General features: G+C 37.2%; 1 protein-coding gene across 2 annotated transcripts in view; it reads left to right on the forward strand.

The window, feature by feature from the left end:
- The window catches only part of PRKG1 (protein kinase cGMP-dependent 1), a 1,184,543-nt gene that overhangs the window by 736,568 nt on the left and 420,861 nt on the right, over nt 1-27,114 (forward strand). For both annotated transcript variants that reach the window (XM_014866734.3, XM_014866733.3), the window contains exon 4: nt 8,795-8,900. In XM_014866734.3, coding sequence (XP_014722220.1) covers nt 8,795-8,900 — 106 coding nt within the window. The remainder of the gene's footprint in view (nt 1-8,794; nt 8,901-27,114) is intronic.

Below are 27,114 nucleotides of genomic sequence, written 5' to 3' on the forward strand. Positions count from 1 at the left end.
ATGTTCCCTGGAGAACAGGGGCTGACTTGCGGAAGAATAAGTTAGTCTGGAATCCTTGTCAGAAAACTCAACTAATGTTTTGCTGCCAGGGAAAGATGCCTCAAATTGGAAACCAGTTCTCTTCTAATAAAGATTATGAGAGACCATGGTGATTTTCCAATGAAGTAGAAGAATAGAGACAGATTTTATTTAGACAAAATATTTGGCACACACACAAAATTCAATTTAGAAAATACTTGATGAGGTCTTACTTTATGCCATCCCGGGGAATAAGAAAAGCATGTGAAGAAATGATTATGTATTACGAGTATTGCTCTTCTACAGCAGCACTGACCAATAAAAATATAATGTGAGTGATATATGTAATTTCAAATTTTCTGGTGGTTACATTAACAAAGTAAAAGGGAACAGGTATAATTTTAATAGTCCATTTTTATTTAACCCAGTATATCCAGAATATTATCATTGTAACATGTAATCAATATAAAATTATTCATAAGATAGTTTATGTTCTTTTTTCATACAAAGTCTTCCAAATCTTGAGTGTAATTTACACGTATAGCACGTTTCAATTCCCACTAGCCTCATTTCAACTACTCAATAGCTATATTTGGCCAATGGCTATCATATTGGACAGTGCATATTTAAAATTATCAAAGGCTAGGAAAATATAAACACTCATAAAAAGTTTGGTCCGGAAAGGTCTGAAAAGGGAAAAAATATAGAAAAATAACTTTGAGCTGAATGTTACAAGGATGAGTGAGTTTTAAAAGACGTGTGTAGAAAGTCATTCTAGGTTGAAGTCATGAGGTTAACCATCATGAGCAAAGACATGGAGTAAAATAAGCTTTAATATGGAGCACTTGGGGCAGGCTGAAGGCTGGAGAGGAGGCTGGGAAGACCTGGGAAATGTTACCAGTGCTGTCTGTAGAATTTGAACTCTGCCTTGGAAATGCTAGGTACTGATTTCTTTTTTAAATATTGGTGAGAGCCTTATGGAAAATAAAAACAAAACAAAGCATGAAAGGTATTTAGCTATCTAAACAAGTAAATACATCTGATCAACTTTTTCTTTATTTATTGTGGTAAAATATACATAACAAAATTTATCATTCTAACTATTTTAAGTGTGCAATTCAGTGACATTAAGTACCGTCATATTGTTATGCAGCCATCATCACTATCCGCCTGAAGAAATCTTTCATCATCTCAAACTGAGACTCTGTACTTGTTAAAAAATAACTCCCCATTATCCCTGCCCCCACCCCCGTCCCTAGTAACCACTGTTCTACATTTTGTCTCCATGAATTTGACTATCCTAGACACCTCATATGAATGGAATCATATAACACTTGTCCTTCTGTATCTGGTTTATTTCACTTTGTAAAACAATGTCAGTGTTTACCCATGATGTAGCATGTGTCAGATTTTCATTCCTGTTTTAAGGCGGACTAATATTCCATTGTTTGTATATACCACATTTTATTTATCCATCCTTCAAAGGACATTTGGGTTGTTTTAACCTTTTGACTATTGTGAATATTGCTGCTGTGAAAATTAGTGTACAAATAACTGTTTGTATCCCTGCTTTCAATTCTTTTGGAATTGAAGTGGAATAGAAGTGGAATTGCTGTATCACATGCTCATTCTTTGTTTAATTTTTTGAGGAGCCCCTTTTCATTGTCCATAGTGTCTACACTGGGGATTACCATTTTCCACAGTGTCAAAATGGAATACCATTTTCCATAGTGTTTATACCATTTCATGTTCCCACTAGTAATGTACAAGTGTTCTAATTTCTTCACAAACTTACCAACATTTGTTATTTTCTTCTTTGAACATAGCCATCCTAATGGGGGTAAAGTGTCATCTCATTGTGGTTTTGACTTTCATCTCCCTAATGTTTGATGGTGTTGAGCATCTTTTCATGTCTTATTGGCCGTTTGTATAACTTGTTGATCAACTTTTGTAAACGGGAATATTGTCCCCAAAACATAAAACTTATTTGGCTGACACTTGGTAATTTTTGTGACTTTTCATCTTGGCCTTCCCAAAGTTGTCTGAGTGTTTGTCATGCCACTTACAGCAACCTAACACATTTATTTCTAGAGTGCAAATATCTGTTGGACCAAATGATTCCAGAATGTTAAGGTAATTAGACTTCTATATTATGGCAAAGATAGTTTAAAAAGTATGAAAAGGTAGTTTGAAGTATAGTGATATATTTATAATAGAAAAGAGAAGAAAATTATAAGCTTATTTGCTCAGTATAAGTCATTAGGTTAGTTTATGATGTGCATGGTTCTTACACTTAAAAAATGGCAGTTGTTTGCAAATACACTGGCCATCTGTACTTTTGATTAATAAGAATAGAGCATTCCTTATTTCATTATTTTATTTCCAGGCTGCAAAGTTGGGTGTTAGGGTCAAATTCTCTCTCCCTGATGCATCCTGTCTATTCAAGATCTTTGATACCTTTCAAATTCATTCATCTCTCTAGCTTCATTGCCACTGCCAGAGTCCACCCACTTGGATAATTACAAGAGGCTGCTGATAGCTCTCTCTCTAACTCTCTATGCCTAACTCTATCTCTCTCTCTTTCTGTTTGTCTCTATCTCTCTTTCTATCCCTGCCTCTGTCTCTCTCTTGCTCCCCCTAGTCCTGTTCTCCTCCAGTGAACTATTAGGCTACTGCTAACATGATCTTTCTGAAGTGAATCACCTACCTTAAACCTTCAGTGCCCTCTCCTCACTGACCTCAGGACCAAGTCCTAACTCTGCAGCAGGGATACAAGCACCATTTGTGTTTTCCTTATCTCTTCAGTTTCACTTCTGACTACCTCCTGCCTCACTCAGCACCTCAGCCTCCCTGGACCACTTGCAGTTTCCAAGAATCGCCTTTTCTTCATTACACATGTGAACCAGACTCCTCTTCCCGGAAAGTCCTTGGGGTGATAGTGGTGATGGGAGAAACCTTAAAATTATCTAGCTACTCCCTTGGAATACTTAGTTCTGGAGCAAGGTCTGGGAGGCCCCTGCTGAGCTCAGTGTTAACTCTATTTGCTGAACCATGGGATCCTAGGTAATCCCGGGTGGAGGGCCAGGAATAGTCAGGGAACTCAGGCAAGTGGCTGTTTACTAAATAAGTATTATTTACTTCTTAACAGTTTGCATGCCTCTATGAATGCAGACCAGCTAAGTATCAGTCCTGCCCTTTACCACTCCCACTGCCCCTTTCTCTGACCTAATCCTTGCTCCAGGACTTGCTTACAGCAGGCCCTCTTAATTTTATGGGTGTCATGGACCTATTTGTCACTCTGATGATGAATATGGACCCCTCTAAGAATAATGTTTTTAAAAGCATAAAATATGTAGGATTACAAAGGAAATCATTTATATTGAAATACAATGATAAAACATTTAATAATTAATTGTAATAAAAACATATTGAAAACAAGATCTAGAGGCAGGTCTGGTAACTACCATAATTTCAAAGTAATGATGAGTGTAAATTAGATTTAAGATATCTGCAGCAAACGTAGGATGATGTGAAAATAGACATGGTTTCTATTGGTGGCAAAGCACTACTGCGATTTGTTGCCTACACTTACCATAGAAAGAAATGCTAAATTTCAGTGACAGGCTAGTAAAAATACAGATATTTTTTTCCCACCTCACATTCGCAAATCCCTTGAGTTCCATCCACAGACTCCTTGGGGCTTCATGGATCCCAGGTGTCTCAGTTCAGGGGGCTACAACATGTACCATAGTCCAGGTGGCTTAATCAACATTTATTCTCACAGTTTTGGAGCCTTGAAGTTTTAGGTCAGGGTGCCAGTGTGGTTGGGTTCTTGGTGAGGGCTCTCTTCCCTGGTTATGTTTGTCACAAGGCCTTTTCTTGGTGTGTGCACACAGAAAGCATGTGTGTCTCCTCCTCTTTTTATGAGGACATTGATCCCATCATGTGGGCTCCATCCTCATGACCTCATCTAGGCCTAATTACCTCCTGTGATATTGTGATTTATAATAAGAAATATATATTTGGTCCTAGTCCCTGTTTCTTGCACAGAGCTCCTAAGACCCTTGGAATTTCCTAAGTGTTGAGAGCAACAAATATGTCTCTTGCTGTGTTAATCAGTTGCCACCAGCCAATGATTTAATCAATCATGCCTATAATGTGAAACATCCATAAAAACCCTAAGGACTGGGCTTGGAAAGTGCTGGGAGAGTGGTGCACCTGGAGAGGGCATGGGAGCTCCATGTCCTTTCCTCATACCTTGCCCTATGCATCTCTTCCATCCTCTGGCTGTTCCTGAGTTATATCCTTTTATAATAAGCCAATAATCTAGTAAATAAAATGTTTCTCCGAGTTCTATGAGCTACTCTAGCAAATTAATTGAACCAAGAAGGGGGTCTTGGGAACCTCTGATTTATAGCAAGTTCAGCAGAAGTACAGGTACCAACCTGGGCTTGTGAGTGGCGTCTGAAGTGGGGTTGGGAGGGCACAGTCTTGTAGGACTGAACACTTACCCTGTGGAATCTGATGCTTTCCATTGGTAGATAGTGTCAGAATTGATATGAATTATAGAACACCCAGCTGGTGTCCTGAGAATTGATTGTTGGTGTGGAGATCTGCCCTTTCCACACTGGAATTGGTACCAGAACCAAAGGCCTCACCTCAGAATACCATGACATTTGGGGTTAGGACTTTAGCTTTTGAATGTGTGGGAGACACAAACATTCAGTCCACAACATCAGGTGAAGAACCCTGACTTAGATGAGTCTCTTCTGGAAAGCCTTCTTTTTTTTTTTTCCTGCTTTATCTCCCCAAATCCCTCCTGGTACCTGGTTGTATATCTTGGTTGCAGGTCCTTCTAGTTGTGGCATGTGGGACACCGCCTCAATGTGGCCTGACGAGTGGTGCCATGTCCGCGCCCGGGATCTGAACCAGCAAAACCCTGGGCCGCCACAGCAGAGCACGCGAACTTAACCACTGCGCCACCAGGCCAGCCCAAAGGCTTCTTTAATCATCCCTTCTTAGTTCCTCCCCACAGGGAGTCTGTGATATCTTTTCTGTGTATTCACAGCCCCAGATACTTGCTCCCTGCTAGCACTTACTCTTGATTTGTTGTTCTTTTATACTAGACCAGGAGTCAGCAAGTGATTTCTGTAAAGGGCCAGATAGTAATATTTTAGGCTTTATGGTTCATATAGTCTCTGTCAAAATTACTCAATTCAGCCAGAAACAATATGTAAATGAATGAGCATAATTGTGTTCCAATAAGACTTTTATGGACACTAAAATTTGTTTCATATAATTTTCATGTGTCACGAAATATTCTTCTTTTTAAAATTTTCAATCATTTAAAAATACAAAACCCATTCTTAGCTAGTGGCCCATACAGAAACCAACCATGGGTTGGATTTGGCGTGGCCGATAGTTTGTCAGCCTCTGTGCTGGATCACACGTTTCTTGAGGGCAGGAACTGTAAATTTGTTTTCTATCCTTTACGTATAGCACCAGTGTTGGCTATGTTGGTGTACAGTAAATATGGGCTGAATAAATATTTGAGTCTATAAGTGCTTTATGCCCACATATGCTTTCTCAATATAATTCCAAAGTTTGAATTGGACAGCAGATGAATTCCCCAGTAGAAGAATTTAAGCCAAACCCAGCTTTGTGGTCTCTTATTTTGTGGCTCCTTCCTCTCTAATCTTGGTATCCCCTACACAAAGGCCAACCATTGCCTATGTTGAAGGTGTTCTTAATGTACTCAGGCACTTAGAGATGTCAGAAGAATGGAAACTTACATATTTTCCACTGAAAATACATATTTTCACTGAATAAGTTCCACTGAACTTACATATTTTCAATGTAGTCTTAACCTGAAAAAAATGATAAATGTTTCAGCAGAGAATTTTAGATAACTTGAACAAAAATGAAAACCTCTCCCTAACAATTTCTCTGCTTTATACCCTTCAGACTCAAACGTTCAACAACAATAATCATTGTGAAAAATCACGGGAATTTTATTTGCTAAGTGCTTATTCCCTGCAGAGATTAATACACCATTTAAAAGAGTTTCATTTTTATTCTTTGAATGGTCTCTTTAAGTTATGGAAGCAACAGACTTATCCTCCAGCAGACTGTTTAAGAAGCAAGGTGTTAATCATAACTCTAATATAACCACATTTTTGATAACAAGTCAAGGTGATTATCAGTCATGCTTGCCCACCTGTAAAATGCTGACTTGACTAGTATGTCTATTGGCTGAATATAAAAAAGGTTTTGGCACCTTACCCAAGGTCATGGGCAAATTTGCAATCTCATCAAGCCATGCACATTATCATGCAAAATATATGAAACAGTTTTACTCAGAGACATTTCAATAGTCCACGTAAACGAGAATCAGAACATAAATGAAAATATTGAATTCTGTAAACTTAATTTGAGAGATCATTTTTCAACATCCATTGGTTTAGAGATTATTCATCTCAGTAGACATGGATTATGATATCTAATAAATTCAGTTTAGACATTTTAATGTGACATTAGAGTCCACCTATGCTTACTTTGTTTTTCTTACAGGAGAACTTCATGTACAGAAATTACATTAGTTAACAAATATACCCAATGCTTATCAAATGAAAAAATAATACCCTGAGTGAGGGGAGCTTATAAGAAGTGAGACAAGGACTCTTCTCTGAGAGAATGTACAGATTTATTTGTGGAAACATGATACAGCAGACACAGCAGAGATAATTAACCATATTGGTAACATGTGCTAAGTGTCAATGAGTGACACAGGTAGTAAAAGCCATAGTTGTTCACACAATAGAAGGTTGTTCATCAGGAGGAACCAGTGACGGAGGCTGGCCTTGAAGTTTGAACTCAGACATAAAATGTTTGGTCTCAAACACACACACACACACACACACCCCCCACACACACAACACACAGAACTGCCAAGCCTTTTCTCTTACTCCCATTGCTGCCATATTCATTAAGTCCCTCCTCTCTTGACTCCTGAATTACTGTGGCCTCTGCTTGGTCCTCTGTGCTCATCAATCCTTGTTTGAAACTGTGCATACAACATATTAGCAGAACAATTTTCCTCACACAAAACTTTCATCATATTACTACTCTGCCCTATGGTTTTTCCATAAGTTGTTATTTGGCAACACCAGTGTTGGTCTGTATTCTGCTTGACTTGTGTGTCTGAATCCAATTTATGCCCCTTCTAGATTAGTCTTTCTCATCTGTCACTGTGATCATCTCTCTGTTTAACAGCCTGTAAGAGAAACCTTCATATATTGCTGCTAGGATTATACATCGTGAAGACTTTCTGCAGGGCAAAGTCTTAAAATATGTGTATACTTTACTTCTCTTAGATATTCTGCTTCTAATCATTCCTTTGAGGTGCATTTTAAACATATATGTATGTAATAGTACAACTATTTTTATTGCCCCTATTTTTAAAATAACAAACTCGGTTGATGTATCCTAATTTGTCCTTTGGAGGGAGGCATTTCTATACTGGAAGTACCTAAGAAACATTAAGAATGATAATGAATATAGAAAATTTTGGGGTTTTTCTTGTAAGGATTTAAAATATTGATCTATTGCATTCACTGAACTTAGTCTGAGACCTATGAAGAAGAGAGAATTGTATTCTTCCATCTTTCTCTGTTTTTGGCTCATTAAACTATATCCTGGCCCCATTCACTGATCTTTCTAAAACCTCTGAATAGCCCTTCTCTACCCCATATCCCATGGGTATGATGTATGAATTGGCTTTCTTAGTTCATGTGTTAACTTAAAATATTTTCAAGAGGAAGATGGGCACGGATGTTAACTCAGGGCCAGTCTTCCTGAGCAAAAAGAGGAGGATTGGCGGCAGATGTTAGCTCAGGGCTAATCTTCTTTAAAAAAAAAAATTCTATTGTGAAAATTTGCAAATACACATAAAAATAGAGCATAGTAAAATAACCCTCTTGTATGCCCATCACACAGATTCAATTACCAAGATTTTTAGTGCACTCTTCTTTTAAAACATAAGTTTATCTTGATATATTGTTCTGTTGCACTATTACAGCTTTCTTTTCTAAAACTTGTCTTTTAGTCATGTGCTTAATAGATCAAATGGTGAAGTTCTGTGGTATTCAGTCTTAATACTTAATTATTCACTGTCAAAGACAGTGGTAGGTAAGAGTAGAAATTAAAATTCAACAAACATACCTAATATAACTTCATAGGGTAAATTTGGGCACAGGTTGCGATTTGTAAAATGAGCTTTGTGTAGAAATTCTTGTGGAATTATCATTTCTATTATATTAAATTTGTCCCGAAACCTGAAACTTGAATTTTCACCTCTACTTTTTGCAATTAAAATGTAATCATATGAGTCATTAACACCATTCTGGATAATTACCAGGGAGTGTTAATACTTATGAACCTCTCTTTCTTTTCATTCAATTTTCTTCATATATGGTCTTGGAATTACTAAATATTTTCAATGTGTGTACTTAGGCATTCTCATCCTTTAAGGACATAACAGCAACAGGAACCTTTCTCTTGGACAATAATATGAGTATGGAAAATTATGAAGCATATTTTGCCTGTAAGAGTACTTGCCTTCTTAATGAAATAGAATGGCATTATGATCTTAGCTTTCAATGAAGGTTAATCATTTTCATACTTCTCACAAATAACTCATCTCTTTTGCATGATATAGTTCACAGTTGAATTGTCTAATTAATTTTTCCTTGTTTGTTTTCTTTTTCTTTTTCTCCAGCTCTTGTAAATGTGAAACTCTGGGCCATTGATCGACAATGTTTTCAAACAATAATGATGAGGACAGGACTGATCAAGCATACCGAGTATATGGAATTTTTAAAAAGGTGGGATGCTTTCTTTTCTCCTTCTGAGAGCATTTACTGTCTTTTCAACTCTCTTCTCCGAAAGGCAGCACAAGGAAGACTTTTTGCTTTTATCTCAGCCTTAATAGCCTACAAAATTGCAAAAGTGCATGACTTTGGTCTGACTTCTTTCTATTTCTAGTGCCAATTTTCATATGTGGTTAAGCCAGAACTTCAGTTTCATTCAACATTCTCTTGTAGAAGAGTGCAGCTCAGAGAAACAAATGACAATTTGTCTGAACAAAAAAAGATATTGAGTCCATCTCTGACTAGTGTGTATCAGCTATATCATAAATATATGGTACCTCTTCTAAAGCAACCCAAGGTATAAGACTGAATCATCTCTTATGTGAGGTTCCATATTAAAGGTCAGATGACTAAGATGGAAAAGTTCCAAGAAGCTTATTATCCTTTAATCCTCAGTTTAATTTCCCAAATTAAATTCATTTTATGTTACAGTTTTGAAATAGCAAAAGCTTTTCTTTTCTTGATGCTATATATTATCATAATAACTCAATATAGCATGGAAATTGGAATAAAAACCCAGCTTTTCATTTCTTAGAAATACACTGATATTCACTGAAATGCATTTCTTTTTCTCTAAGCTTATTTTATTTTGAAGAAATGTATTATTGTAGAATTAAAAAGAATATTGGCAACTCTGATGACTTTGTTTCAAAAAGTAGTTATTTTGTATCATTTTCTTTTGAAAATAGAGCCATCATTAAGCAGCGAGGCATAGACTATGTGAGCTAAAGGGGAATGAGTGTAACACCAATTAAGATTTCATTTTTGAGAGCTAGAATATTAAACTAGCCTTTTCATTTTGTATTTTCATTTTTGGTGAAAAATAGTTTAAATGGAGCTAAAAAATGAAATTCACATTTTGTTTCAGTGCTACATCTTAATAGATACCTACTGAATTTTCTTAAGATGTAATTTTAATAATCCTTACTTGGGTATTTATTGGGGTTAATTTATTTTGATTATGATTCATTGTTTATACATTTTTAATTTCCACACAAAATTTTTTCTTCATATTCCTTCTGAAGGGACAATAAAATTCTAATTAGATGCCAAACAATAAGATATTAAAATGCTACTGTATCAGGATGGTGTTGGTTTTTTTCTTCACTGTCATTGAGTGAAACATTTAGGAGAGGTGGAAATGTAAATTTCTGTTTGGAGTTTAATATAATTTGCAAGGAAATTAAATTATTCAGGTGCCGTAGGTGTGTGTTGATATATATATATATATATATGTATATATGTTGAGATGTATGTGTTAATATATACGTTGATATATGTATATAGAGAGAGAGTTGTGTGTGTATGTGAATGTTATGGAGAGGGAGAGACAAAGAGAATGAATACTCATTTTTAAGGAATTATTTAAAGCATAAGTTATTGATTTTTTCTGATGCAGCCCTAATAGAGAAAGATTCCAGTTAGTAATCAATGAAATGCTTACTTCTAGGACAAAGCCCATTATTTGTCTGATGTGCCTAAGCGCTAGGCACTTATGATGTTGGTTTTAACTTCCATAAATTTGTCCTTCCAAGGAAATGGAATGAATGCCAATGCTGTCTTGCATGACTCGAACAAAAAAATTTTTTAAGAAGCACCATTTGAGGGAATGGACATGTCTCATTGTGTTTTTGCTTTTCTTTTCATTGACCCTGAATATATTGTTATTTTTATATTATTCTCAGAGTTGCCTAAATTTGTGTTATCAATTCTCACAATTCAAACTTTCAACAGTAAAAGTCGGTTTGCCAGAGTGCGTGCACATTTCTTATTGGTTAGCTTAGAGCGGTAAAGTTTAATGGGTTGAATACAAAAGAGGAGGGCTGTGACTTTGATGTCACTTTTCATTTGGCCACTCTGTAAAATATCAAGTCCACATCATTTGTGAATGTAGTACTGGACTCAGAGTCCAGAGAGGTGACACAATGACCTCATTGCCTAGGGCCAGCTTGAATCTTCCTAAATCATGGCTGTGACCAACTGGTTCTCTCCGTAACCCTTCAGTGGCTCACAATTCCTGTTGAATTATGTACAGCCTCATTAGCTGCATATTCAAGACCCTCCCATAGTGCAATGCCAGCCTGCTGTCTCACCTTGGTTTCTTCTTGCCCCAGGCAAACCAAAGGATTCCATGTGCCTGGGCAGTCCCTGTGTTTTTACACAGTATACTGCCTCTGTTGCCTTTTTCCTCACCATCTGTGTTCAGATCTCTCTGTTCTTTTTAGATCCATCTAAAAGCTTCCTTTTCCGCAGATACTGACCTCATTGCACTGAGGAGTAACCTCTCCCTCCTCTGGAGCTTCATCTCTACCATGAGTGTCATTTTCTACTAGGGTTTATTATAATCTGGCTACTAAACTTATTTTGACTTCTAGACTATCATCTTTTCAGAACTGGAGCTATTTCTTAAGCATCTTGGTATTTCTTCTTTGGCACAAAACTTACTGCTTTATAGATAGGCAGTTTATCGGACAACAAATGCAGGGCCAGTACGTAATTTGCAGGTCCCAGTGCAAAATGAAAATCCAGGGCTCCTTTTCCAAAAATTGTTAAAAATTTCAAGACATTGACAGCATAGTATTGAAGCAAGTATAGGAATCTCCTAAGCTTGGGCCCTGTGCTATTGCACAAGTTGCACACTCGTGAAATTGAAAGCGTGAATAATATTCATTCCTCCTTCACATTCCCAGATTGACTATACTTGCTACTGTTTATTTTGCAAGACTATTAAGAGATGGCATAATATCCCCAAAGGAAATAATGATAGATATTGCTAAAAACTCAGATGACAAAAATTTATTAAAATTTTCTACCATAACTTCAGAATTGTTTTCATTTCCTGGTTTATTGTTGATTTTTAAAAATGTTGCTTACCACTGTTTTACATCATGTAAAATTTTTAAAGTTTTATATAGTCAAGACAATCAACTTTTCATGTTTAAAAAGGCTCACCTACCTTAACATTATAAAACTACAGACTTAATACTTGAAAGTTCTGTATAGCGATCTGTGGTGGGGGGGGTGTTTTTCTCTAATGTGTTTGCTAAATAAAACTTTCATTTGATATTTTTTGTGATGGATATCATATACTTTATATTTTATGGAGGAGTTAAGGGGATAAAGCAATTGTGACACTATCAGAAAAATAAAAACTCTAGCAAGTGATATTACAAATCATCAGAATTCTTCACTGTAGGGGTCGCTATTGTGCCTTGGAATGCCTTCCTAATTGAGGCATTTTAGGGTCAGTGACAGGCTAAAAGAGGAATGATCCTATATCTCTGCTCATCTCCCCATATTACTCTTCCTCTTCCTTTTTCTAAATAAGCATGTAAGTTTGGAGGATGAGAAAAAGTAATACACCAGGCATGTAAATGCACTGCTAATGTGCAAGGATTTTTCTTCATTGTCAAAGTTGGTTTTTGTTTTCATTCCAGTGTGTTTACTGATTTTGTAACTACCAGTCATGTGGTTTGGCCCTCTTTTTGCTATTAAATGCCACATCAAACTGTGATTCTGGCTCTGTAATCCTGTTTTGTCGTTTCTCTTTTGTGCCTGTATTCCGCATTCCCTCATGTAAACACAGATGTTCCCATGCAAGCATAGCAAAAGAAATATTCAAGGGACAGTGCTATTAAGCAAGGCAGGATTGCTATAGGTCCAGTAGCAATTCTCCCAGTTGCCAGCATTTTCCATTTTCTTTGGCTACTGAAAAGTGCTGTTGGTTTTAAGATGGATTCTGAAAAATGGGCCAAATAACTGCCAGAGTTAATTTGTGTTGCTTTTTTCCGAGCATATTCTCTATGCTGCTGTTGGCACTGACATCTATAGCCAGAACAGCTTTAGAATGCAGCTGTGTACCCCTGGGATGTGCTTGTAGGAACTGGGTTTCCTATTGGTCCCAGACTGATGATGATGACGACAATGATGATGAACTATTTATATCACTTGCCTCACTGACAAATCACAGGCACAGCAGGGAATGCTTGGAGCTTAAGCCACTCAGTTGATTCCACTGACAGTCACAAAACTTTTCTTCATCTACTAGGGAATCTTATGGCAAGTCAGTTATGCTCATGTCATCTGCCTGCATAAAACCTTTCCATGACTTCTCATCACTCCTAAGATAAAGCCTAGTCTTTGTCATTGTCTTCAAAGCCTTCCTGCCCTGAGTCATCTCACTGAATATCTTCTCCTTCCTCATTCTCTCATTCTCTCTTTGCTCCAGTCGCTTGGTAGATTTTCATTTCCTTATATGCTCCGTGCTCCCTCCCAGTGGAGATCATCCCAAGGGACTCCTCTGCCTTCGAATGAATATTTATCAGGGTGATCTGTGGGGTGGCACATGAGGTATGCCTGCTGTGGCAGCAAAAAGGATCTGATACCTCTCAAGACAGTTATAAATTTCTGATTTCCCTCCCCTGAGTTGAAAGGGGCATCAATAATATTAGCCACCAAGTTTCACATTGTGTTTTCAGTAACTAGAATTTTAAAGTTTGGAGGCTTTGAAGGTCTTTGGTGATTATTTGGTTCTCAGCTGACTTTTCAGCCATTAAGGGACTTGGAGGTATTTTTCACTTTTAAAACTACCAGTCGTGAGGTTTGGTCCTCTTTAGGCAGAAGCGTAGACCTGCTCCAGGAATCCCTGATCACTGGAAGCTAATTTCTAACAAAGCCCAAAGCTAACAGCTCCCTATAAGGGCCTTAGCAGCAACCACGTACAAGGAGTCAAGAAGAGGAGTGGGCCTCTGGTGAATCTAGAGCTACTCTGATGATTCTTCCTTCAGCCACAGTGTCCTTGTTGAAAAGCCCTGCTATATTTCGGTGCTGTGTAAAGATCCTTATTCCTTATCTCTATGACTAGGGAGTAAGCCCCAAGTCTAGTTTGTTCTTCCCCCTTATTCTCTAAAACTGTAATACTTGTATACACATGTAACACGTGATTAAATAAATATGCTACTTATATATGCATATTAGAAAAGTAAGTGATATCCCAAAAGAAAAGTGTGACCCTGTTACTGAAACTTCATGCTATCCTTTGATATCAAAATGGCCTTCACAATGAGAATAATTTTTTCATTTTGGGTTGACTCTATGACATCTGCCTATAGTCTATATCTAGACCTAAACTTCCTGAAACTTCTCTTTGCTTGCTTTACATTTTTCTTATGTGGTAGTTTTGACCATACCTGCCACTGGCAGGGGCCTATGCAATGATGCGTCTTCACCTCTGTGGTCCGATAGATCAACAGGGATTAAACAGTTTTAGGTTTAGAAAAATCTAAGATATGATGTAGATCACTGCACATTTTATCTGGGAAGCAACTGAGTCTCAGAAAGGCCAAAATAAGCTCACATTTAGGTAGAAAGAGAACTTGGACTAGAACTCAGCTTTCTGAATTCTCTATCTGAGTGTTCTGACAGACCTGGACTCAAGTTCACAGTTTGTTTTGAATGGAAGCCTCTCACTATGGTAAACTTAATGTGAGGGCGCATTAATAACATTTTCTTTTTTTCCTTTCCACAAAGGCAACTTACTTATATTATTAAGGTGATATTATACAGACTTCTTTTTCTATTCTCTGTATATCTTTACTTTCACTCTTGGATTAATAAAATTTCTAAACTGTTTGCAAGTTTTTCTTTCTCTGATCCAATTTGAAAACCTAAGAATTTTATTTTCTTATAATTCAGTCCAACAGGTCGCCTTGTTTCTGAGATTTATATTCTATTTTACATCACATTTATTAAAGTACAATCAGGGAGGTGTTTAGAGTTCACTGAGTACAATATAAAGTTGTAAAGGGATATGACAGGTCACTCGTTTTACCGATGATTACTGATGAGAGTATTGAGGCATAGATTGGTTATGTGAGTTGCCCAAAGTCACACAAAAAATTGGTAGAATAATGATCCAGTTCCTGGCTCCCAGGTAAATTTGAAATTTGGCTATTTTAGAATGTCAACTTTCTTTTGTTCAAAATCTCCAGGGTGATATTCTCCACAATCTTGACTAAACATATGTTCCAGTGTTTCTCAGTTCCTCTAGGATATTCTTTAATGCTCCTGCTAAAGTCATCATAACCCCCATGGAACAAGAAAGCAACTGCACGCAAGCTGCCATTGTAATGTCAATTTGAAATGACAGATGTGGGGTGGAGCCTGAAAATTTACATTTTTTAACAAGTTCTCAGCTGATGCTCGGGCTGCTGACCTGCAAACGGCTCTTGGAGAATCACTGCCCTAGGACATAAGATGAATGTAGAAAACATATTGCAAATATTTTAAGTGTTTTTATAACATTGATATGAAAAGAGTATCTGGGTTTAAATTTTAGTTTTGCTATTTGTAGGTATATAATCTTAGGCAAGTTTCTTTAAACTTAGGCTCAGTTTCTACAACAGAAAGAGGGGACTCTCCCACCATAAAGGATTATAATTAGGAAGAAACAAAACAGTAGGTAATACTAGCAAACATTTATTGAGTGTGTGCCGGTCATGTTCAAAACACTTTAAATGTATTAACCTATTTAATCCTCCACAAAAATCTGTAAAGTAAGTACTAACGTCGTTTTCATTTTGCAGATGAGAAAATGGAGCCCAAAGAGTTAAATACAGTTCCATGGCTAGGTAGGAGTAGAGCCAGTGGCTCCAGAACTGACTGTCCTATACGGCTCAGTAACTGCTGGGTACTCCGATATTAGTTCCTACATATTGCTGCCCTTCTCAACAAATTGGCATTTACCAAATTGGCCTGGAGATTTGGGCAGTTGATTGGCCTTGTCCTTTGTGTCTGGGTTTTCCATTCACCATATTTTTTTCTCTAATAATGACTTTCTCCCCAAGTTCGGTGATCTTTTCCTTTCTCTCACCCCACTAGGATATGTTCTCAGAAATAAATGCTCAGTAATAGCATAAGAGCTGTCACTTTAAATGGTGATAGATAAAAGTGATAAAGTCTTAGAAATGTATAGGCTTAGTGTAGTGTCCTTCCGTTGTTTGTAAATCCTCTGCCTGTATGTAAGCAGGCACCATTATTTCTAAAATGGATATCAAATGACCAAGAGCTGAGGATCAGCGTCTTCTGCAGAATTCAGGCATCTGTGTTTGTGGCTCGGGGCTCCTTTCTACTTTCCTGTCCAGAGCTCCTCCAGCACCTGTGGTATCTTTAAGTAGGACTTGTTCTTGCTTAGGCTGTGTTCTGTGATCTTCCTTTAAGAAAGTGGACTGTTAGGACATTTACTGATGGAGTATCTTTTGTACATTTGAGCCTGAAGAAATCAAGATGCTACTTTTTGGGCACAAATAATGTAAGGGACATTAATATAGTCTAATTGACTTGTTAAAATCATATTTGTGGAAAATCAAAATAATGATCCTGCTTTCCCCAGATTTCCCTCCTGTAATTTATAGGGAGAGATGGCAAAAGAAAGTGCATATGAAAATAGTTGTAAGGATTTTAGACCTTTTTTTTTTACTTTTCAAAGAATAAATGACAGACCTATTAAGCTCTTAAGCTTTGAGGTTTAATAGAGCTTTTCTGGAAGACTGTGAGACCTGCATTAGAATTAAGCTTGACAAAGCTGGCATAGTTTTAATTTGAAGGGAAATAATGTGAAGAATAAATAAAGAGGGCACTTTCTCACCCCATTTGCAACTCTGTCTGCTCGTGGTCCATTTCTTGGTAGCAGATTCATTCTCATTAAAGATGACATGAGGAACAGATAAATATAAAAGTGGCCATTAATTTCATGTTGTCATCTAGCATTTGCACAAATGTCTCCATATTGATCCTTTTTTAACGAAAGACAATGTAATCTGTGATATTGGCATAATTATATATTGATTTTTAAAAACCTATTCATTTACACATTTCATATATAGACACACTCATCTCCACATGTGTAAATACTTTCTCATCCTTGCAAATAATTGATAAGATAACCGATTTATGGTATTTGTGGCAAAAATCTCCCATTTAAGTCAAGTAATGAATCTCACACAGATAATTCCTGTTTGGTCCCAGGGAAAATAACCCCGGCTCCCGGGCTTAATACGTTGATCTATTATGCTGCATCTCTCTGAGTCTGGGCTTCAAGGTATGAGTCTCTTTGGGGATCGTAGGCAACCTTTTTCTCACCATGTCCCTGCCGATACTTTCTCAACACTCTGTGGTTTAAAATCTAAAACAGGACTGGCCCTGTGGCCAAGTGGTTAAAGTTACCCACACTCCACTTCGTGGGCAGCCCAGGGTTCACGGGGTTGGATCCTTGGTGCAGACCTGCTCCACTCATCAGCCATGCTGTGGAGGCATCCCACATACAGAGTAAAGGAAGGTTGGCACAGATGTTAGCTCAGGCACAATCTTCCTCAAACGAAAAAAAGGAGGATTGGCAATGGATGTTAGCTCAGGGAGAATCTGCCTCACGCACACACGAAAAAGCTAAAACAGTGTGGTGGAGTAGTTTCTTATTCCTCCACTTTGTTGTTATAGTTTTGAACCTTACTCATCGTTCCTGTGGTGAAGCTTATTTCGTTTCTGTATCTTTCACACAGAGTCTGCTTACAATCCTGTTTTTGTAAAATGTTTTGTATGTAAAGGATTGGTGCATCTTGGAGTGAGTTCTTTTGCTTAAGGAAAACTAGTCTGTCTTGAACAAGTTCAGAGGAATCCACAAGCTAGTGGGGAAATGAAGAAGGTCGGTTTCTTGGATCCCAGCAACCTACTTCCCCACAGTTGGAGAGAAATCTGAGAATCTGGAGTGGGGTTGGGGAAATGATGTTGAGAAAGTCAACATCGGGATGATTTAGACAAAGTATGTGTCTTGGCTGGATATTTTATCTGTCCTGGGAAACAGAGTACATCAGTTTGTTCTTCTAGAAAAAGCCTAAAAGAGGTAGAATGTGCATCAGAGGTCCAGTTTTTAGTTTTTTGTGTTTTTTTTTCATTTGGCCTGGAATAAATCTACTCATAGTTTATTTACCAACAGGATTTTTACCAGGGTGAACTCTTAAACTTAGAATCTGGCTATTTAGCTGCATGGATGTCTCTGAACCAGACAATCCTGGTTTTCTGCTTTGTCTCGGGTGCAGGGCAAGTGCACAGTGGAAAGGAAAGCCGTTAGAGGGAGCACCTGGCATGATGTTTGGTGGCAGAAATATGGGCTGAGTTGTGAACACTCCCTCACCATGAGAGTGTTTTTATAGCAGTGAAGGAGATCAGGAAGAAAACAAAAACATGAATGAAACGGCCTGCACCTGCTACTTTACACACATGATCTCACTTAATTTTGACAAGATCCTTTGAGGTAGTTGGCATTATCCCCATTTTGAGGAAGTAACTGGAATTATGAAAATGAGCAACTTTCCCAGCATCGCACAGCTAGATTCAGAACCAAACCCCATCTGAAAGTCCTTGTTCTCTTAGTTACATGAGGCCAACCTCTTGAAAAGGGAAAATGTCAGAAGATCGATAGATCAGTATTTATGATTTCTTTTTATACTGGAATAAAAGTGTCAATTGATGAACATGTAAAAAATTCATTACAAGTATAAATAAAGTAATGGCCAAAAAAATTCTTGGGAATTCATTTCTTGATACATTTTAACCATTGCAAAAATTTCCTCATGTTAATTATTGTGTGTGTGCGCGTTTGTGTAATCATCAATCCATATATGAAATGCCTCTTGTGGTTTTAAAAAATCATTTGAAAAACAGAGGAGAGAGGGTCCTTTTTAAATCTCCTGATAATCATCTCATTTTAATATTTAATCTGTATGTATATAATAAGTGATAGACTATTTATGCTAAAGCCTAGAAGGATTCCAATTAAGCAGCACAACTTCAGTTATCCTATAAATACATACGGAGAGTTTAAAATTATTCAGTACTTTTCAAGGAATTAAATGAATCCTGGTTTCCCCATTGACTGGAAGGTGTCCAATGGGTAAACATTGCATTCCGTGTTTGGAAAAAAACTACTTAAGTGCTCTGGTCTGTTGTGCAAACAGAGATAAATCAAAGTTGCCCTGGAGGATGGATTTGTTTGTTTTATTTTTTGAAAGAAATTAAATCCATGAGTACATCTAACACAGACGTGGCCAAGATTTAATACAATAAAAGAAACATATTAAAATTTAAGTACTTTAATCCCAGAGAATTCTGAATTCTTACACATTTCAACTCTCTTTTGGTTTATGCAGCCTGAGCTCTGTGTACTTAGAAGTAGTGCTGTTAGTTGAAATCATGTCCTGGCATTGGGGGCAGGGACTTTAGGGGAAGGAGACATTGTTGTTGTTATTGTTAATCTATGTTCCAGTCTTGCCTGGATTAAAACATAAAAACATACTGTAAGACTATCCGACAAATGAGTCTGAAAAGCAGCTAAGCACTAACCAGCAAGAAGTTATTGACTTGTCTTTAGTTAAGTTAATGAATATTATTCTAAATGGCATTAAGCCCAACTTCCTTCCACCCTCCCTTTGTCTCCTTTCTTTTTCCTTCTCTCTCTCTCGTTGCCTTCCTCCTTCTCCTCTTTATTTTCTCTCTCTCAATGAATAAATACATTCAGATGTGGTGGTGTAGTCGATAGCTTCTTAAGGGTAAAGTTTAGGTACAAACTACATGTGACCAAAATGGGTTTTTAAGTTTAAACTAATATATTCTGCTGTGTTGTAAGTGTCCAATAAGTATTTTAAGTCCCTTCAGACACATGTCCCGCAAGGTGAAAGACGTGCTACGTATGTGGTAGTAATGATTGGACCACCTGGCAAAATCAAGAATTCTGTATTAGACATGTAGAATTAGCCCAAATCAGGTGTTGTTACATATATAAATACAAAAATTAACTTTTGGTATTGGATAAGAGATACGACAAATCCATTAAAATTGGAATCTCCCCTAGGAAACATCTTTCACTTTTTTAGCTCAGCTTAAGATTACATTGTCTCCCTAATGACACTTCTCCCAGTCTCCACTCTTGATTCTCAGAATTCTCACAGCTAGTTAATGGGGCTCTAGCACTGAACAATTTTTACTTGGGTTTGAAGGTCTCTGATATAATTAGACAAAGGATGTCCTGTTTGATTAAAAAGAGTAAGCTTTTCAGGAAAGAGAGATTTCCTTTCTTCTATCTCTAATGTTTGTTCTTCGTAGTCCTTTTTAGATTTCCCTGGTATCCCGAAGTACAGGATTGACTTTGTTAAACAGTTCTTTTCCATGTAAATTTCGCAATAATCTTATTACACTACACTATATTGTATCATACTGTTTTCTTAAACAAAAAATAATCCACATGACCAAACAGAGGTTTCACTTCAGAAGTCCTTGTAAATTGTCAATAAAGAAATAAAGTGAAAATGACTATTATTTTTAGACTAAATTTCCACCTTATAACAGGTTAGGGCATTAATTTCCTTCTTTGGACCACATAAGTACTCTTTGGAGAGGCCCCAGTTTCCTCCAAAGTAGCCTCCTCTATTGGTAGCCTTATATACCAGTGCATCTTCCTCTCTCTTGTCTGAAGAGTATCTGGCAGCCTTTATTCATATTTAAGAAGGTTCTTAAACTCAAATTAAGACGCAATTATTCAAAGCAGAGTTGGGGATTAACAATTATACAGCGATACTATAGGCTAGACCTGGAGCACTTCAGGACTCTGTGGCTGACATTGTTTTTTCTGATCTTTTTGTCTGAGCCACATGTTTGATTTCTCTTATTCGAGCCCTGGATGTTTGCTCTCTGGAAATCACAGCATCCCTATCTCCTCCCTTCAATACCAGCTTTGTCACCAAGCTCCGTTGTGTTCATGTTTCTGTATACCTCACTATTTTAATTCACCAACCTGACTGTATTCCTATCCTGGTCTCACCTGGCTCATCTGTCACTGCCACCAACATCTGTTAATTTGGTCTCTCCAGAGTTAATTGAATTTGAGTGTATTAAAAATAAACAGAGGTAGTGTTTTGGGGTGCCAGGAAAGGACAAGAGGGTCTAGGGGAGTAAGTGGCTTTGTAGCTGGAATGGAATCTTTGTGAAAGAGCCGGAAGGCAAACCAGGAAAATAAGTCATAATAGCCTCCCAGGCACATAGAGACAGATCTGGAGTTCTTGTGGAGCTGAGGGTCTGGCTTAAGACCTACGATCAGTGAATGAACCACTTTGGAATATCATTTTAAACAGTTCTTTATTGAAGTATATCATAAGCACTTTGCACAAATCTTAAAAGTACAGAGCAATGTGTGCTTATATATCTATGTGCCCATTTAACCAACACCCAGATCAAGATACAGAAGGTTTCCAGTCCCTTGGAAGGCTCTCCTGTGCCCTCTCTCAGTTAATCTTCTCTGCCAAAGATAATCATTATTCCGAGTTCTACCATCACAGATTAGTTTTGTCTGTTTTTCAACTTCATTTAATGGGATCATATAGTATGTACTCTTCTGTGTCCGGTTTCTTTTGCTCAACATTGTTTGGAAGAGTCATTCCTTTTGCTGTGTGTATCAGTAGTTCATTCTTTTATGTTACTCTGTAGCATTTCACTGTATAAATATGCCACAATTTGTTTATCCACTTTAATGACAATGGTCATTTGAGTTGTTTCCAGTTTTGAGGTTTTTATAAATAAAGCTACTGGAAACCTTCTTGACCATGTCTTTTGGTGAATGTCTGCCTTCACTTCCCTATCTCTTTGAATAAATTTGTGAGTCATGGTGGAGGCATATATTCAACTTTTATAGCTAGTGCCATATAATTTTCCAAGTAGTTGAACCACTTTATACTCCAACCAACAACAGGAAAGCAGTTTGCTCTAGCTCCTCACCAATGCTTATTTTTAAATCTTCTTAATTTTATTTGGCTAAAACATTTTAATAAAATAGAATATTTCACAGTCTCCAAATAATTTTGGGTGCACACCCCATTAACAAAATTTGTTAGCATACTGCCCACTAGTGTATATGTGTGTGTATATATATATATATACACCTACACCTTTATAAATGAAATTCAAGTACTTCTGAACTAAAACATACAGCAAATAAGATTTTTCAAAAGCTAAGATAAAAATAAATAAATAGGATTACTAATGTTTCTTTCATCAGCCCCACAGGTTGTCTTACACAGTTTATGCAAGAAGATCTCCATTGTAAGAGATCTTCCTGTCCCGTGGATCTCAATGAACTAGCAACTGCCAGACGGAATGACTCTAATGCCTCTTGCACAAAAGCCTGTCCCCAGGGGCTGTGTGTCACCAATTTCTCTTGGTCCAGTTTTGGAGATAATCTAAACTAGATCAGAGTGAAATTTACCTAGGTCTAAGATTAAAATGTAGAAAATATTTCAGGGGCTGATGATGGGGAGTCATTCCAGTGTGGCCAGCCCCCTGTGCCTTCCCTTGTGCTGTGCATCAAGCTCGTGCACCCTCCCCCGTGGACAAGTTTAAGGCGTGTATGCGTGCCTGGGGTTGAGAGCGTGTTTGTGTTTTGCTCCATGTTTATTTTGCTTGTGGCTGATTTTTCCTTTGTACTGGTGGTTCGTCTAAAGTGAGGGTTCTCCAAGTATGATATGGGTGTCCTGGGCATCCCTGACACCCTGTAGGGGATCCATGAGGTCAAAACTATTCTCATAATGATACAAAGATGTTATTTGCTTTTTTCCTTCTCATTCTCTCACAAGCCTATGGAGGAGCTTTCCAGAAACCAAAACAGCTAATGGAATGTATGCTTGTATATTTTTGTGTTTTAAAATTTTTTCAGTTTTAATAACTAATATGGTAAATATAGGTAGATATAACCCATATAAACAAAAGTTCTTTGGAGTCCAATACTTTTTAGGAGTATAAAAGGATCCTGAGAGCAAAAACTTCAAGAACTACTTTTTAAAATTAAGACTGGATAAAATAAGAACAAAAAACTGTAAGTTAGACTTTACTAGAAATATCCTTTCTAGTACTAGCCTATGAAAGTAAAATATGTTCTTTTAAGAAGAAAGACTAGTACCAAAGCCTTGTTAAAATATAAAATGTATTTTTCACCCTTAGTAAAGTTATTAAGAAGCTGATTTTTATGGGAAAGGGATTTTTTTTTTTTTTTTAATGGCAGTCTTTTTTTTTTTTTTTTTTAAAGATTTTATTTTTTCCTTTTTCTCCCCAAAGCCCCCCGGTACATAGTTGTGTATTCTTCGTTGTGGGTTTTTCTAGTTGTGGCATGTGGGACGCTGCCTCAGCGTGGTCTGACGAGCAGTGCCATGTCCGTGCCCAGGATTTGAACCAACGAAACACTGGGCCGCCTGCAGCGGAGCGCGCGAACTTAACCACTCGGCCATGGGGCCAGCCCCGGGAAAGGGATTTTTAAAAGAAGTTTTCTATAGCGCTGCAGTGTGTTTCTGACAAAAGTGGGTTGGACTTATGTTTTTCATTGCACTTTTAGGTTGATATTCTTTTTTAAAATTTGGAAACTTTTGAACAGATGGTAGTTTTCTGATGGGTAGATACATGCTTATAGAAAAAACAATGGGAATTTATTAAACAATAAATTCTATCCATTTCTTCTGTATGACGTGCAGACTGAATCTAACAATAATGCAATCACTTTCAAATGCCAAGTGATAACCTTGAACTAGCAGCTAATTTCAAACCCAGGCAGCTAATTTTAACATAAGGCATAGGACTTCCAAATGTTCTCAGTGGAAGGTCATTTTTACCATCTTCATATTCAATAAAAATTTGAGCATACTTCTCTACTCAACAATATCAACTCTTGGCACTTCTGACATATCAGAGAATTCATCCAAGAATTTACTTTACCTAGAAATTGTTGAATGTTCTCTGAAATGTTTTGATGTTTGAGACAGACAAGTTAGGGTTCAGTGTTGGTTATCCATTCTTTTAGTTTTTCTAGGTTCTGTCTTGGAAAAGTTAGGGCATCAATGTGTGACATGTCTGAACTATGTTAGCATTCCATAGAAATGCTGAAATGCTTTTGCATATTCCTTCTCTAACTTTTGTAAGAATTGTATTCAGATAAAATATTGCTTGTATTATCCAAAATTTTTATATCCATGTTCTAAGTTCCCTCTAAGATTCGGTGCTGGAACAGCATTTGTCATGTCTTCTGATGAGCATGAATACTTTAGTTTTTCAAATATTAATAATTACATTTTCATTATTGCCTTGATTGAGAGAAATTTAGTTTTAAATCTAATGCTCAATTAGAGTAACTTTAATGCCAAGAGTCCTGTATACATTTTTTTCCTCATCTGAAAAATTTAATTTTGCTATTTTAAATTTTCTTTGTTTTTATTCATGCTTTTATATTACAAATTGTCCTCTGTCTTTTGTGGATATAGGCATGGCATAAATCAAATTCATAAGTAAATGTTCATATCAGCGGATTAATGTCTAACTTGATTGTGAAAGTCAAGGTGTTCAATGTTAGTAATCATCATTTGAGTAGCAATTATAGTTTGGAAGGAAGACTTTTTCTCAAGTCCTTGGAGCTTTAATCTGTACAGTAAGCATAATTTCCCCTCATATTAATGGTTTTCAGTCTTTTCTTTCCACTCCAACCCAGAAAAGATTGCTAACTTACTTTGATTTTTAAGAATGGGTCGCTATAGCCATGATCTCAGGTCCTGATGTAAATCTTAAAAACTAGTTGTGAGTGTAACACATAGCCATATTTTCTACATGGAGTAGAAATTAATTAGTCAAATTAAATAGAGTCCAACTAAGTGGTTTTAGATTTTGGAAATCACTGAGTCACACCTGTCTGATTTTTGTCATATTCAGGTTCTGCCAAGCTCTTTCCCTCCTTTCTGTTGTTTGATCTTTGATAATCAGAGGGGTAATGAGACACGACCAAAAAGACCATACTATAAATATAAATGCTTTGAGAAGAAAGCAAACAGGGGCCAGCCAGCGGCATAGCGGTTAAGTTTGCATGTTCTGCTTCAGCGGCCCGGGGTTTGCCGGTTTGGATCCCGGGTGCAGACATGGCTCTGCTTGGCAAAAGCCATGCTGTGGTAGGCATCCCACATATAAATTAGAGGAAGATGGGCATGGATGTTAACTCAGGGCCAGTCTTCCTCAGCAAAAAGAGGAGGATTGGCAGCAGTTAGCTTAGGGATAATCTTCCTCAAAAAAAAAAAAAGAAAAGAAAAGAAAGCAAACAAGGTACAGTAGGTGTTCTAACTGGACAGGAAGATCAAGATAGAATTTAACATTGAATTTTCACAGATAGGAACTGAGATAAGAGCATTCTAGGCAAAGGGACAGCCTGGGTGAAAGAACAGAGATCAGAGGATTCAGAGTTGGTGATGACGTCTTTGGAGCGCCAGCCCATGTTATCTCTTGTCATTCTCCCCTGTCTGCAATCTGCAATGGCTGCCTAGGATATTTCTTCCCACCTCCAGCCTACCAAATTCCTGCTCTAATATTTCGCCTGGAAATTCCAAAGTGTGTAATTTGATCTTCATTTGGTAGGCGATAGGAAGATATTAAAAGTTTTGGAGCATGTGTCAGGATTTTAGCTCTGCATTCCTAAGGTTTTTCTAGGAGGAATGTGTAAGGAAGAATTGGGTATGGAGAAAACAGGAGTCAAAGGTGAGGAGGGTCAGCCATCAAGGCTCAAAACTGTCCCATCCTTGAAATCTCAAGATTAAAGACCCCAGGTCTGACCTTCATTTGTGATTTCTCAGCAATTTAATGAAGGAGGAGAAATAAGAGGTGAAAGAGGAAGCAGGTGGGTTCCATAAACATAAGACAGTAAACTTGATGCTCGTTCATGGATACAATTCTAGAACAGTGTAGTAAAGAGTTGATAACCAGGGGAAGCTGTGTCTTTAGGAGCCACCATGAATTCTCTACCTCATCATTTCTTTCTTGGATGGGTTTACCAGGCTAGTACATGGAGAAAATGCAATAGACACCATGGATTAGACTGTTGGGGGTGGTGCCTTTAACAATGTCTGTGACCTTGTAGATGAGATAGAACAATTTAGGCCAAATGTGAGGATAGTCCCATGGCACATTATTCTAAATTCAGCTTTAAAAACTCCAACAAAAGAGACTAATAGCTTCCTACAATAAACCAATATAACTTTCCCTGGACCCCAACCCGTGTGTAAATTCTTAATATTCTGTCTTAATAAAATATATAGCAAAAGAAAGAAAATCTAATTAATTGCTCCTTCTGGGAACCAAGCATCTTTCATTTAAATATAGCTAGTCTTGTAGATGTTTGTGGAAGTGCTGATGAGGATCTAGCTGACAGCAAAAACTCTCAATATTACTAGAGTTTTCTTAAGCACTTGGGCCTTCGAAAATGGCCAAAATGGAGACTCATTAAATATTCATATCAGCTGGATAAACTCCCAGGTCTTTCTCATTTGGAAAAAGGGAGTTGCTACACAGGATAAACGAACCCTGTCCATGGGTGCCTTCTGTGTCACTGGGAAAGGAGTTCCTTCCAGAAAGATGGAACCAACAGAGCCAGGCTCCTTGCTTCCTAGTAAGAGAACAAAGAGGAAGAAAGGAAGGTGTTCTTTCTTTATACTTTCCACCTGTTAATCATCAAAAAAAGGAGAAATTGGATTATTTGAGAAGTTCCTTTCATCTTACTAAAATGGAGCAGAATGGACAGAATGAGAAAGAATTCCACTCTTTCTATTGCTTGCAAGAAAAGATTAATTGAACAAACTTGCAGTAACAAGTTTAGTTTAGTTTCCCCTGAGGAAAAAATAAACCATTACAACAGTGGTGCTGAGAGACGGCTTCTAGATTGTACAGTCCATTAACACTGAGGGAAATAATTAATTTTTTCAATAATGACTGATGAATTATTTTAACTTGTTTATAAGCATTAAGGCTACATCAACAAAGCAGAGTTCCCTGAAATATTCAGGGCAAAGGAAAACAACAAGATCCTATGTTTGTTGATCATTGCAACATTCATATATTTGCCCTAATTATTCAATTTCATTGATTCTATACAACCATTTCCATATACACTCAACTGATAGAAATATCGTACAGATAAAAGTTAGAAAAAATCCTTGCTAGATTAAATATCATTTATTTCTGCAGTATTTTTGCTAACTTTCATTCATAGAGAATCACACTGAATATAGCATCTAACTTTCATAAACATCAATCATAGCTAAATATCAATAAT

Source organism: Equus asinus, chromosome 2 (assembly GCF_041296235.1).
Source record: "Equus asinus isolate D_3611 breed Donkey chromosome 2, EquAss-T2T_v2, whole genome shotgun sequence".
In the NCBI taxonomy this organism is placed as follows: Eukaryota; Metazoa; Chordata; class Mammalia; order Perissodactyla; family Equidae; genus Equus; species Equus asinus.